This window comes from Perognathus longimembris, chromosome 8, assembly GCF_023159225.1.
Source record: "Perognathus longimembris pacificus isolate PPM17 chromosome 8, ASM2315922v1, whole genome shotgun sequence".
In the NCBI taxonomy this organism is placed as follows: Eukaryota; Metazoa; Chordata; class Mammalia; order Rodentia; family Heteromyidae; genus Perognathus; species Perognathus longimembris.
In genome coordinates, this window is record NC_063168.1 from 25798151 (window position 1) to 25813292 (window position 15142).

At 34.3% G+C, this 15142-nt stretch overlaps 1 protein-coding gene across 9 annotated transcripts in view; it reads left to right on the forward strand.

Annotated features, from left to right (window-relative positions):
* The window catches only part of Znf638 (zinc finger protein 638), a 71418-nt gene extending 56983 nt beyond the window's left edge, over nt 1-14435 (forward strand). For 7 of the 9 annotated variants that reach the window (XM_048352701.1, XM_048352702.1, XM_048352700.1 and 4 more), the window contains 8 exons: nt 4072-4109; nt 5451-6630; nt 7154-7219; nt 8024-8966; nt 10228-10332; nt 11702-11800; nt 12532-12650; nt 14117-14435. In XM_048352701.1, coding sequence (XP_048208658.1) covers nt 4072-4109; nt 5451-6630; nt 7154-7219; nt 8024-8966; nt 10228-10332; nt 11702-11800; nt 12532-12650; nt 14117-14182 — 2616 coding nt within the window. In that variant the 3' untranslated portion in view covers nt 14183-14435. The remainder of the gene's footprint in view (nt 1-4071; nt 4110-5450; nt 6631-7153; nt 7220-8023; nt 8967-10227; nt 10333-11701; nt 11801-12531; nt 12651-14116) is intronic. The other 2 variants (XM_048352703.1, XM_048352705.1) reach the window with 2 other exon arrangements.
* Nucleotides 14436-15142: the final 707 nt, after the last annotated feature.

Genomic DNA, 15142 nt, shown 5'->3' on the forward strand with positions numbered 1-15142 from the left:
TCTTGGCTTAGGACATATTAGAATTCTCAGTGATATTTTTAATTTTGTTGTATCTTATTATCTCTAGTTATACAAAGGGTTTACCCTTCAACAAGCCAGTTTATAAGCATAATGCATTCTCCCCCAGCCCTTAACCTTTCTCAGTTTTCCTAGTTTTGTAGGGCATATTTTGAATATTATGACCATATTCTCTCTCCTTCCTCTTTTCACTCATGTAAAGGGCATTGGTTTTTCTTTCTTTCTTTTTTTAAAAATTAAATCAATTAAATTTTTTTTTAACGTAATGGTGGTCTACAGAGAGGTTACGTAAGTCAGATAAAGAGTACATTTCTTTTTGAACACTGTCATCCCTTCCCTTACTCTCTCCCACTTTTTCCTTCCCATCCCCAGTCACAAGTTGTGTAGTTCATTTTCAACATAGTGTCTGATACCACTGCTGCATTTGTTTACCCTTTGTATTTCTGTGCCTCCCCCATACCCTCCCAAAGACAGATAAATGAACCAACAAGACAAAAGGAAAACAGCAACAAAGAAAAAATACCCTCTTGTTTCCATTTCCATTTTCTGGAGTTCATTTTGATAAATATTATTTTGTATGACCAGCTGCTTATAGGTATTGTGCCTTTGTGATCTTCTCCTAAGTATCCTCTTTTGGTCTCATTCTGTGTGAGTGCCTAGAGACCTATATAAATTATCATGTCCTGATTTATTTCTTAAAATACCATCCAATGTGTTTACTTGTCGGTTTATAGGCCCTTTCTAGTTAGCACAAATGGGGGAAACCATGAAACCTGTGTTTCTTTGGTCTGGCTTATTTCACTTAATGTAATTTTTTCCAAGTCTTTCCATTTCCTTATGAATGGTACAATATCATTCATTCTGATGGATGAGTAGCATTCCATTGTGTATATATACCACATTTTCTTGATCCATTTGTTCACTGAGGGGCATCTAGGTTGATTCCATATCTTGCCTATGTAAACAGTGCTGAAATGAATATGGTTGTGCTGGTAGCTTTAGTGTGGTATAGTTTTGTGTTTTATTGGATAAATGCCTAGGATTGCAGGATCATAGGGAAGTTTCATCTAAAGATCATTGTCTTATTTATCTTTTTACTTTATTCTATTTTTTGTAGCTATTCACTCCTATACTGATTTTTATAAGCTATATTTCATTAAAAATTTCTGAGAAATTTTATTTGTTATTGAACTAGGTTTTCTGAAATATCTTCAACCCGTCTTGTATGTTTGTGGGTTTTTCATATGCTTTTTCATGCCTGTGCTTGGGTTTTGTTTCTGTTTTTTCTTTATAACTTGGGAAGCAAATTAGCTAATAAAGGTATATATTACAGATTTTCTTCTTCCATCAGATTTCTCTTCTCAGCAGATATCTCATTTCGTTAGTGGAAGCCCATTACTGTCTATAAATACTACCCATCATCTTTAATTTCTGCTATACCAGTAAGATGAAGCGTTTATTCTGACATTCCATCACTTACTAGAATCCTTTTCATGGAGCATTTTTCTGTTTTTAATTTGATAGAGTCTTCATGTTTAGCTGACTATTTAATATTTCTTTTTTAAATTATTTACCTTGCTGGGGATATGGCCTAGTGGCAAGAGAGCTTGCCTCGTATACATGAGGCCCTGGGTTCGATTCCCCAGCACCACATACACAGAAAACGGCCAGAAGTGGCGCTGTGGCTCAAGTGGCAGAGTGCTAACCTTGAGCAAAAGGAAGCCAGGGACAGTGCTCAGGCCCTGAGTCCAAGGCCCAGGACTGGCCCCCCCCAAAAAAAATTTGACAAGTTTAATTATTTACCTTATTGTTGTTATGAAGGTGTTGTACAGAGGGATTGCAATTACACGTGTCAGGTAATGAGTACATTTCCTTTCCTACTGTGTCTTCTTTTCCCTCATTATCTCCCAGTCCCTCCTTCCTGTCTTCACCCACAAACTTCGTAATTCACTTTCATCAATGTCCAGTGAACTTGACCAATGCACTTTTTCATCCTTATTCCCTGAGTTCTGTGCCCTTCTCCCCCCTCCCGAAGATATACATGTGAATACACCATACATAAGGTAAGGAAGATGGAATCATTTTTTAAAAAATTCTAAGCCTTTTGTTATATCTTAGAGTTTGTTTCAGTACGTATATTACTTTATATCAATATGAAGAAGCACTTAGGCATTGTATCTTTGTGTTTCTCTCCTAAGAGTATCCTCTTTTGGTCGCACTGTGTGTGAGTATCTAGAATCCTGTACAATTTGTCATATCCCATTGCGTTTATATCTAACTTTCACATATGAGAACATGTGCCATTTGTCTCTCTGAGCTTTGCTTCACTTTAACATGATTTATTCTAGTTCCATCCATTTTATTCTAATGGCTGTGTAAAATTCCACTGTGTATAGGTACCACATATTTTGGATCCACTCATCTATTGCAGGGCATCTGGGTGGTTTCTGTATCTTGACTATCGTGAATAGTGCAGCAATGAATGTGGATGTTCAGGTGTTTGTTTGTTTTTTTATCATGTCTTGGTTCATGATGTTAGGGGTGAATGCCCAGGAGTGAGATATGGCTGGGTCACAGGGAAGGTCTACATATAGTTTTTTTTTTTTTTTTTTGGCCAGTCCTGGGCCTTGGACTCAGGGCCTGAGCACTGTCCCTGGCTTCTTCCCGCTCAAGGCTAGCACTCTGCCACTTGAGCCACAGCGCTGCTTCTGGCCGTTTTCTGTATATGTGGTGCTGGGGAATCGAACCTAGGGCCTCGTGTATATGAGGCAGGCACTCTTGCCACTAGGCTATATCCCCAGCCCACATATAGTTTTTTTAGGAACCTCCAGACTTCTGTCCAGAGTGCTTGTACTAGTTTACATTCCTACCAACAGTGCAGTAGAGTTCCTTTTCCTCCACATCCCTGCCAACATTTGTTGTTCAAATTCACAACGTTGGCCATTCTTACTGGGGTGAGATTGAATCTCAGATTTGTTTTGATTGCATTTCCTTATGGCCAGGGATGATGAGCATTTCTTCATGTGTTTCTTTCATTGCCTTTCTTACCTCTTCTGAGAAGTCTCTCCTTAGTTCCCTTGCTCATTTAGTGATTTGATTTATTAGGTTTGGCAGGGGTTAGTTTCTTGAGCTCCTTGCATATATTGGATATTAAGCCTTTGTCTGATATATTGCTGGTAAAGGTCTTTTCCCATTTGGTTGGCTATTTTTCTAGGTTAGTAACTGTCCTTAGTTGTGCAGAAAGTGCTTATTCTCATGTAGTACCACTTATCAAGTCTCTCTCCTAACCTGTTGTGCTCCTGGTACACTATTCAAGAGGTTTCTACCTATACCCATAAGTTCTAATGTTTCTTCTACTTTCACTTGCAATACTGTCAAAGTTTTTGGCCAGACATTGAGGTCTTTGATCCACGTTGAATTGGCATGGTGAGAAATAGGGACTCAACTTTTAGTTTTCTGCATAAATGTTTAAAAGGGATTAGTGTTCTAGATTATTATTCTAGTGGTTCTAGATATTTGAGTTGGAAGAGGTTTTTCTTATTTGAAGTGAGCTCTTGAAAAATTGTCCATGTAGTCACAAACTTGTGAGCTCAAGGGATCTAGTTGCCTAAGCTTTCCAGGTAGCAAGGACCGTTGAGACATAAAACCACATCTTGCTGAATAAGATATTTTTAAAAATCTTCCTTATAAATAGAAAACTTTAAAAAATAATTCTATAAAGAACGCATTGTTGTTTCTTTTAGGTTTGTTAGTTTTATAAGCAAAAGATGCTATTTCTAGGCTTTTGAAGTATAAATTTCTTATATCAACATAAGTAAACTTTTCTCAATTGTGGCATCTGAGTTATTAATATAACCCAGTGTGTAATGAGAAAAAAAACTTAGGTGGACACTAAAAGCTAGAGTCTTTCATACATTTTAAAGATGATGGTCTTTTTGTCTTTTTTTTTTTTGTTTATATTTTCAGTGAAAACTGGAAATGAATTTAGTTGAGGGGCTAAATATTGAAAATAGAGCAAAATAACCTCTAATAAAAATGTTAATTGTATTGCAGGCTCAAACTGAGAAAGACCCAGAACTAGGAAAAGAATGGTAGGTTTCCTTAAGTTTTCTAATAATATTCAGTAGTCACTGAATTTTATTTTCACATTTAATAGTAATTGTTTTCATGTAACAAAATATTCTTAACTTATACTATTTTGTCTACTGTGAATTTATTGTCTTTTTGGAGGGGTGGGACAAGAAGGGTTCTGTTTTAACTAAAGGTTTTATTTGCTGCTGTTGTTTGTTTTTGTTTTTTCATACTTAAGTATTTATGATCATTTAGTGAAATTACGTGAATAAACAGTTTGAATTAAAGGTGCAACTACTATGTATAAAAATCTTTTGCAAAGACCTTTGAATAATTAAAATCTATGATCAGTAGATCAATGTTTTTGTTAGATTTTTCCTATTCCAAAAGTTTAAATACAAAAGAAAATTTTCATTAAGTTTAAAATATAGATAATTTTCAGTATTATTTTGGCATATTTTTACAACAGCTGTGGGGAGACAGAATATTTGTCCAAAAATATTTTTTTATATACTACTTTGTATTCAGAGGAGGAATACTTGATTCTAAGGCTACACAAACTAGCTTTTCACAAACTTGTGTAGACCATACACTACACCTTCTACTTAACACTTTCTCATTCAGGTAGATAGTTTCCACTTGCCTCACCAATAACTTACCTTTTAATTATGAATTAGTAGTTTAGAATGAATGCTTTATACTAAGACTAATTATGTTCAAGGTAAGGTGCTTCTGTCAGTTTCACTTCTAACTTTAAAATCTGCATTAGTTATTTTGCTAGGTTTAAAGAAAACTGTTGATTAACCATCATCATTAAAAAATACATTTCTTAGGAAACTAAAATAAATCTGTCTTATATATAAAAGATATGGTGAATGTGGCATTTTTCCCTACTAGCTTCTTTTTATATTCTTTTTAGGTAAAGTTCACTTATAAAGTTTTAAATTTCAATGCATGATTTAGTAGTTTCATTGTAGAATACACATATTTTAAAGTTTTCAATAGTTGTTGGTATGATAAGATCTAATAATTTGAGGTATTTCAAATTTATATTTAGCCTTATGATGTCAAGATCAGACTTGACACATAGGGGGGAAAGTTGGTAATTGCCATTAGTATAAAAAACATCAATCATAATCTTGCCAATATTTCATTTTAATTAAAGAGAAATCTTCGGTGAGATAAGTCTTTTAAACTTTTACATTGTTTACATAGTACATCAGGATATCTTAACCAATTTAATACTGATTGCCCTAGATTTCCCAGTGCTTATTACTAATGCATTTGAAAGTCTTTACAGTTGGCATTAGTAGGTTTATAAAGATTGAATTCTAACTATAGTTTGTTTTTAAATATTTTAGCCTTGCCATGAAAAATAGTCCAGTTGATGAGAGTGAGGTGCAAACAGCAGCCAGTAGTCCCTCTGTTAAACTTACTGAGGTTGAAGAAGAAACTTCTTGCAGTATCCAAATGGAAACTTTGGGACAGCAGGAAGAAGTGGGTAAGGAAGAACCTGAAAAAGCACTGTGTGACTCTGACTTTGCTATTCAAAAATTGGAAATTGAAACTCAAGGAGAGCTCAATATAGAAATTCCTCTTGTAGCATCCACTCCAGCCATTATTGAGTTATTCACTGAAAACATAGAAGAGTCTGCTTTAAATCAGCAAGTATATACCAATGACATTGAGAAGCAAGAAGCAAAAATTATGAATCCTGAAACAGAATTGTCAGTATCTGAAAATGTGTCTGTGGAAGAGAGAAACATCCAAAGAATTCTTGAGGAATCTGCAGCCCAAGGAGGTTTTTTCAGAATTACACAGGCTGTGGTAGAAGATAAAGCTGAAGTGAACAAACCTGAAACTGTTTCAGAAATAGTACAATCTTCAATTTCATTTCCAGGAATTTGTACTGAGGATGAAAAGGTAGTGAGTAAAAAGAGTTCTTCTGAAAAAAGTAATGTGGATGAAAAGGAAGAGAATGAATTTAATGACAAGGAAGTCAGACTGAATCTACAGATGGGATCAGAGAAAGCTGAAAAGAATGAAGCTAGGATGGTTGCAGAAAAATTAGAAAAAATTATGGCAGCAATGAAAGAAAAGTCTGAAGAAAATGCTGTGATCAAAGCACACACAAATAAAGGAGTGGGTCAGACTAATAAGACTGATGAAATGGGTAAAACTAATATGCTGACTGTATCAAATGTATCCACCAGTAAATCAACCATCAAGACTGCTACTGTGATCTCTTCTAGAACAAAAACTACATCTTCAACAAATGAAAATCAGAAAAGTTTTATAAAATCTATGTTCAGAGGTCAAATAAGTGCTGAAAAGAAATTTTCACCTATGGAATTTGGTGTATTTAAAAGTGCCAGATCATGCTTGGTAGAAAGCAGCAGTAGAGTTAAACCTACTCAGAGTGATATTACCATAGGAGGTGGTGGAAGGATCTCAGCCCTGCAAAGCAAGGATATAACAATGCAGTCTCAGGAAACAGAGGGTAGACCTTCTATCATGAAAGGAAATGACAGCAATAATAAGGTGAGGAGAAAAAGGATTGTCTTTGAAGTGTTTCTTATATGCTTATAGCTCTGTTGTGATAGTTGTAGAATAAGTATATCCCAACTTCTATTTCTCTTTCTTAATCTATTGAGCCATTATTTGGAGTATCAGGCTCAGAGTTTATATTTATTAAGTGGTTGGAAACACTACTTGATCAGAAATATAACTATAGATTAAAGATAAAATTTGGCTGGAAATAAAACTGTAGCTTAAAAAGTTTTGTTAAAGTGATGTAACATTCTCCTTCTGAATGGTAAGCCTTTAGCACTTCCTTTAGTTTGCTGATTTCCCATGTAAGCCATTGTGAGTATAGAGAAAGAGAAACCTAAAAATTAATTTTAACTGCAACTTTTAGACTGCTTATACTCTTAAATGATTATTGACTTTGTTTTGTATATTTGCACAATAGTATTTGCTCTGTCAGTTTTCTTTCTCTTTCTTTGAATATTAATTAACCTGATTGTAAATTCTATTTTTCTATATTTCTTACTTAATATTTTAGGCCTTGGCTGGGCAAAACACTAAGAATTCTAAAAGCACTACTGGTAGAAGTTCCAAATCTAAAGAGGTAAAAAATAATCAACTAACCCTAACCCACCATTTCCATCCTGCCATAACAGAATTCATTTCTCTTGTATACCCATGCGCCACATAATAGTTTAGAGAATGAAATATACAAAGTAAGGCATAGAAATGAAATGTTTCATATTGACGCTAGCACTAATTCATTTAATTTTTCTTGACGTGAACTTCAAGTTTATTATTGTATGTACTAGTGATTGATTATTGATAGCATACTAACTAGGAGTGTTGCACAGAATTTATTTTCTTGACTATAGGTACCTTTTTTCCATATTATAGATAGTTGTTTTTAGCCACAGTTATATTAGTTTATATTAAGCCTTACTAATTTTTTCAGATAATTGTCTCAAATTGTAAACTATATCTTACTGTATAAGTTAAAGTATGTATTATACATAAATGACTCATTAAACAATCCAGGTAACAATTTACTTTCTAGAAGTCCAGTGAGACTCTGGAAGATTTGTTATTTAACATGAAACAGTAAATTCATATTATTTTGACCAGGGCTTATTTATATTTTTGTACTAAAATAGTTCAAAATATTACTTTGGAAATAATTATAATCTTGCTAATACAGAGATGAAATTTGATTGTTAGGATTGCTTTTGGTATTTACATTGAATTGCAGCTAATTTATAGAACTTTTAAAATATAATTTTAGTCTTTAAGAAACTACTTTGCAGTGAAATGCTCAAAAGTGATCTACATGCACATTTATTTTGACTATTTGGAACCTACCCAATGGTCAGTACTTGTTCACAACACTGTTGATTTTTAACTCCAACAGGAAATACTATTTTCATTTAATTTGGATGAATTAATTACTGTGGATGAAGTTATAGAAGAAGTGAATCCCTTTCAAGCCAAACAAAATCCATTAAAGGGACAAAGGAAAGAAGCTCTCAAAAATACTCCTTCCTCGGAACTTAACTTAAAAAAGAAGAAGGGAAAACCTTCTGTTTCTCCCAATGTTGTGGGAGACTTATCTTTTGTAACATTAGATGAGATTGGGGAAGAGGAAGATGCAGCCGCACAAGCACTAGTCACTGTAGATGAAGTAACTGATGAAGAACTAAACATGGAAGAAATGGTAAAACATTCAAATTCACTTCTTACATTAGATGAATTGGTTGACCAAGATGATTGTGTTTCCCACAGTGAATCTAAAGATGTTACTGTTCTGTCAGTGGCTGAAGAGCGAGATCTTCTTAAACAGGAACACTTGGTAACTGTAGATGAAATTGGAGAAGTAGAAGAGCTACCTTTAAATGAATCAGCAAACATAACTTTTGGTACTTTAAATACTAAAGGAGATGAAGGAAATGCTGTAAGGGATTCCATTGGGTTCATTTCTTCTCAGATGCCTGAAGATCCTTGTGCTTTAGTTACTGTAGATGAAATCCAGGATGATGGCAGTGATTTGCATTTAGTGACTTTGGATGAAGTAACTGAAGAGGATGAAGATTCATTAGCTGATTTTAACAACCTTAAAGAAGAGCTCAATTTTGTTACTGTTGATGAAATCGGAGAAGAAGAAGATGGAGACCATGATTCAAAAGTTGAGTTAGCACAAAGCAAGAATGACTGTTCTACAGATAAAAAAGGAGAGAGAAAGAAGAGAGTTGCCAACTCAAAGAAGACAAAACTTGAAGCCTTGTCACAAATGGGTCCAGTAAATGAGAATGTGATAAAAGAAGATCTGAAAACTATGAATGAAAGACACTTAGCAGGTAGAAAATTGAAAATGGTAGTTTTCCTATTTTATAAAAGTATTACATTTAAAATTAATTTGAAAAATGTTGAAGCATTAGGAATTTCACTCCTATCAATTTTATAAACCTGCCAGGTGCTAGGCTTACACCTGTAATTCTAGCTATTCAGGATTCTGAGCTCTGAGGATCATGGTATGAGATTCTTATCTCCAATTAATCACCCAAAAGCCAGAAATGGAGCTGTGGCTCAAGTGATAGAGCACTAGCTTTGAGCAAACAAAAAGTTCAGGGACACCAGGCCCTGAGCTAAAGCCCCAAGACTCATACACAAAAAAGAAATTCATAAGCCAGCAAATAGGAATAGCCAGTAACATTTTGCACAAAGATATGTTTCACAAGTTTCTCTTAGTTACAAAGTGAATGTTGTTCTGAGTTATTCCTCAAGAAAGGATGACAAAGCCAAGAAACAAAACTAATAGAATTGGAATGGAATAAAAATGGCATATTTGTTGGGTGGGTAGCTCAGGCCTATAATCCTAGCTACTCAGGAGGCTGAGATCTGAAGATCAGTTCAAAGCCACCTTTAGCAGGAAAGTTCATGAGACTCTTAGCTCCAATAAACTACTCAGAAAAAGCTGGACGTGGCAGTGTGGTTCAAGTGGTAGAGGACCAACTTTGAACACACAAACTCAGGGACAAAGCCCAGGCCCTGAGTTCCAGACCCAGGTCCAACAACAACAAAAAATTAATTTGTGTATTTGTTTTGTGGAGAAAACAAAGCTTTTTAGAGCAGAGTATGGTCATACCCTGCTATACCCTAAATTTTGCTTAAACTTTGGATTGAAAATAGCTGTAATATTTTGATGGAATAGAATAATGAACATTGAAAGATTTAAGCCAACTAAGAATAAAATATTAGTATAAATAAACTGCTTATTAACCTTCTGGAACAAATTAGAAAAAAGGACAAAATGATCGGTAAATTGAAAAATTCGGCTACGTTGGATATTTCTTAATAGAATTCTATTTAGAAATAGTTTTACATGCCTGATAGTGATACACCTATAATCCCAAGACTAGAGAGTGAAGGCAGGAGGATTGTGAGCTCAGTGACACTCTTGGCTACATAGTGAAACGGTCTAAAACACACAGAATTTTCTTCCCAAATTTGGATATGGATATTGTTTGCATCAAAGTATATTGAAAGTGTTATTATTTAGTTAATTTAACATGCTTAATTTTAAATACTAGGTCAATAAATTAGACTTTCTCTTTAAAGCTAAAACGACAATGAAGAGAGTTAGAATTGGAAAAGCACAACCCTCACAAAAAGCTGCTGTGGCAGAACCAGCAAAGGCTGAAGAGGTCTTGCAGATTAGTGAAGGTAAAGAGGATTATTGGGGTGGGAAGAGAATTACATATCGTGAAATGGTGGTAGAGGTTTCAAAGTTTACCATGTAAGAAAAGTAGAAAAGCAGAGAAATGAGCAAGTGTAAGAAAAGGTAGGCTTGTACTTATTAAACCAAGTTAAGATTTTTATCTCAAAATTGAGATGATTGCACATGGTTCCTAAGATGTTAGGTTATTCTAGTCCTGTCGCTTCATCACCTCTAAACCATTTATTAAGTAACTTAATTGTGATTGTTGCCATGCGACAGCCAGTGAATTAAAATGTGGGAATAGAATTAAGTTGAAACAAATAAGGCTTGCTATTCAGTGAGGTCGAGTACTGTAGTCATTCAACAGATAATGTCATTGTGTGTATTTAGTATTGTCGTTGGTAGTGAAACGTTAGGAGTAGGTAAAAGTGAAGTGCATAGTTTTTATTCTCAAGTTTACTGATTTGCAAAGATGAGGGGAAAAAAATGAACTGCCCAGTATGATTTAAACAGCACTGTCAAGGAATCATTTTCACCATTCTCTTAGTAACACTCTCCTTTTCCTTTTTGTCTAAGGAAAAGCTGTCAGTTATTATTGCTTTGATCAAGTCTAAGAACTTCTTTGAATCCAGCTGAGGTTGGGTTCTCAGTGTGGCTCCCCAATCAGTTTAGCCTTTCCGGTTTCCTAACCAAGAATATTTTTTTCCTTGTTCTGCATCCCATTGGCAGTTCCTCACTAGTTTCTTTTCTATTTACCAGGACAAATGAAGAAACTTCTTGACCTACTAACTTGAATTTTACTTATTTTACTTCCTTACACATATAACTTACTTCTAACTTTATTACTGGGAAAACCCTTGGAATCCCCCTTAACTCCATGAAATATATCTAGAACTACATATTTTTATACCTTGGTTTCTCAAATTGACCTGTCAAATGACATTTTCTGTTAGTTTACTGGGCTTTAATATTTGTAATTTTATTTTGATTTTATCTTAAGCTATCCATTTAGTCTGTGCTTTCTAGGTTGGAAGAGCATCAGAACAGAACATCAGAATTACATTTTGCTGTTGTCCTTTTCCCCCCTGACCAGCCTTGCATATAGGTTAACTGCTAGTAACTAGAAACTTCTGTTACCCTTTAAATTGTTTCTGAAACTATATACATTTATATAAATTTTTGTTGGCTTTATCCTGTACTCCAAATCTAAACTGGTATGTCTGCTTATTCGTAGATCAACAAGTCTTGCAGAATAGTATGTGGGAAGCATTTAAGTTAGTTTTTGAAGATAAGGATTATCCAAATAAGTGCACAAAATTTGTAAATCTATTTTAAGTAATTTCTTTTTTTCCCTGAAAAAAACTTAATGACTAGTTGAAGAATCTAAGTTAAAGGATTCAGAACCAGATCAGAAACGCAGAAAGATTGAAGATGACTCTTTAGGCAAATCAGTGGCACCTGATGTCCCTGAAGGTAAAGTAAAGATGTTTGTTTGTTTTTACACAGAAATAATCCAGCACAATAGTAAAAGTTGTTTGTGTGAATAATTAACCTTGCTTGGCATTTTACAGATAGCTTACCTAGGCTGTTTGTGTGTTTGTTTGCTTTTTTAATCTGGTAGAGCTATTTTTTATTGTGCTCAAAGTATAAGATAAATCTCCTTTTTTAAATTTTTGGTACTTTCTTTGCTATTCTGGTGAGAATTGTTACACTAGATTAATCAGAAACCCCTGAACATGCTGAAAGCTTAGGCAGCAAACTTTTTATGCTACCTAACATGAGCTGGGCAGCTGTCTGCTTATACAGCATATTCCATAAGCAGACAGCTGCCCAGCATTCTCCCTTTTTTACTCTTTTACTTTTACCAGGGTATTCCTAAGGTCTAAAATTTCATAAGTCTAAAGAATCTTGTCAGATTTTTATCCAATGATTGGCTAGTTGGAAGGATAATCAAGCAGTTCTTTGTTATCTGATGATTCTCCATGGAAAAATCTGTTTGATTTACAGTATATTAATATAGTTGTATTTGTGCATTCCTTGGAGACTTTGCAATATTACAGAATTTTTTTTCAGTTAAAGGTGTTTTATGGTATGTTGTTATTGTAATCCTAGCGTGTGTTTGCTTTATAAGTTTGTCATGCATAGATATACAACTGTTGATAAGCTGTTGTCTTCTTTTCTCTCTCTCTTCTCCCTTCTCTCAGATTTAGACTTTCTTGTACCTAAGGCTGGATTCTTTTGTCCAATTTGCTCCCTCTTCTACTCAGGTGAAAAAGCTATGACAAATCACTGCAAGAGTATACGTCATAAGCAAAACACAGAGGTAATTTTTTGAATATTTTTCAATCAGAAAAGTCTTTAGATGCTAATTATCAGCCAGAAGTGCCTATTTTTGTTCTTTACTTTGCTAGTAATTTCTAGCCTTTATATCTTCATTTAACTGTAGCTTATGCCAAAGTAGTTAATTGCAGATCTGTAGTGATGTATATCTTGCTTCCCTGTTATAAAGTCATATGTGTTAGCATATTCAGATTTCTAAATTGTCAGAAAAAATTCTGCTTATTTATGTAGCCTACCTCCCTAAACTGAGTTGGTCAGAAAGTCTTTGTTTATTGGTTTAGTATGTTTTGTGATTGAGAATTATGAGTAGTTGTGCTTGAAATAATGGTTCAAATTCTTGACTATCTAAATTGTTTTATTTATTTTCTGTACTGAATTTGAGGGATAACAGATACTTAACATTTATTGAAATGTTATGTGCTGAAAGCTTATTTTATTCCCAGATCCACTTTAAGAGTTATGTGTTACCATTCTAGTTTTAAAGTTGAAGTCACAGATGTAAGTTTATGTTTCTAAACTCAGGATCACATGGTTCATTAGTATCTGAACCCAATTTTGATTTGTACTAGGCATAATCCCTTAAATATTTTGCTATGCTCCCTGTGCCTTTACCCTAGTTGGTCATGTCTTGTTTTTATACTTACAATCTTCTAGCAGCTTTCTGTGCCATTTGGAATTATCTTTAAACTGATGTGATCCAGTTTTGTTTTTCTAAACTCATTTTTTCTTCAGCTTTTCCAGTTCTTCTTTTAGAGTCCCCATTGTGCTTTCGCATTTCTGTATATTGTTGTTGCTTTGACCCCTCCTTCCCACAGCCCGATTTGCGTGACCAATTCTTCCTCATCTTTTTCTCCTCAACTCAGATAATACCTGCTTAGAAATGGGTTTAAGAAGGACCTAGCTAAAGTAGAAAACTCCATGTTACAGTCTCAAAAGAAGGTCTACTTAATTTTAATACCTATATTGAAGTTGTATTTTTTGTGGTGCTACAAATTATACTCAACGACATACATTTTAGGCAAGTACTCTGCTACTGAGTTATACCATAGGCCAATTATTTAGTTGTGATGATTATAATTTTAAGAGTATTTGCTACTACATATCCAAAATTATCTTGCTTATTTTTTATTATTTCTCCTTTCTCACGAGAATATAAGCTCCATGGTTATAAAATATATTATTTACCTTGTTGCCCTTGAATCCTTAAATTGGATTCAGTGATAGAGTAGTAGGATATGATGTGATACACCAACCATTATGTTTGATATATCACAAAATATCAGAACGCTCATGAATGAAAGGAAGGAATGTGAAAAGGCACTGTATTCCTAATATTTTGTTTTGTGAGGTCAGACTCTTTCAAGTTGTACATATAACAATATATTAGGCTTGCATATGTAGCAAAACACCATCTAATAAGTGTTTCATTTTGCTTATTGCTTTTAACAGAAGTTCATGGCCAAGCAAAGAAAGGAAAAGGAGCAGAGTGAGGCTGAAGAAAGAAGCTCTAGGTGACTGAGGGAAAGAGAAAAGAATTCATTAGTAATTCGTTTAGGGTCCAGTTAATTTGTGTATTTTTGTTATCACTTAATTTGTAATCTTTGTTTCAGAAGCAAGTAGTCATGTTGTACAAATTTCTGATTGACCTTGATGTAGAAAGACTGATGGGTAAAAGTATGATGGGTTTGATTTTTATATCAAATCATCAGGTATGGAGAAATATCTTTGTAGAAGTGTTAAAATAAATGTTTCTACTGTATATTTAAAATACTTTGTTTTTGTGGTTGATCTATTAAAGATTTGATTGCCTCTGATTGCTACAACCCTTGGAATTAGACAATTTGAGAATTCTTTATGTATCACTCAAAGTCATGACATTTTAGCCATTCATTTCTGAAGATCAGAGACTTCTTTTTTTTTTTTTTTTTTTTTTTTTTTGGGCCAGTCCTGGGCCTTGGACTCAGGGCCTGAGCACTGTCCCTGGCTTCTTTTTGCTCAAGGCTAGCACTCTGCCACTTGAGCCACAGTGCCACTTCTGGCCGTTTTCTGTATATGTGGTGCTGGGGAATCGAACCCAGGGCCTCATGTATACGAGGCAAGCTCTCTTGCCACTAGGCCATATCCCCAGCCCCAAGATCAGAGATTTCTTAAAATGCTCAGTTTTTCTGGGTAAAATCAGATTACTTTATGTTTAATTGACCTGGGTAAGTTTAAGGAAAGCATTGCTTAACTTTCAAGTGTTTGGATATTTTTGTTTGTTTGTTTGTTTTGTGATTGTTTTGTTTTCTATACCTACCAAACCTGTGCTTTTATTAGGGTCATTTAAAGCAGTAGCATTTGCCAAATATAGTATTTGCTTGAATTTACTTCCTGTTTACTACCACAAAGGTTTTTTAGCTTAACATGATTTTTAGTTCCATCCCATTTTCTTGCAAATATCATAGTTATTTCATTCTTTTTATTGAAAAATACTAC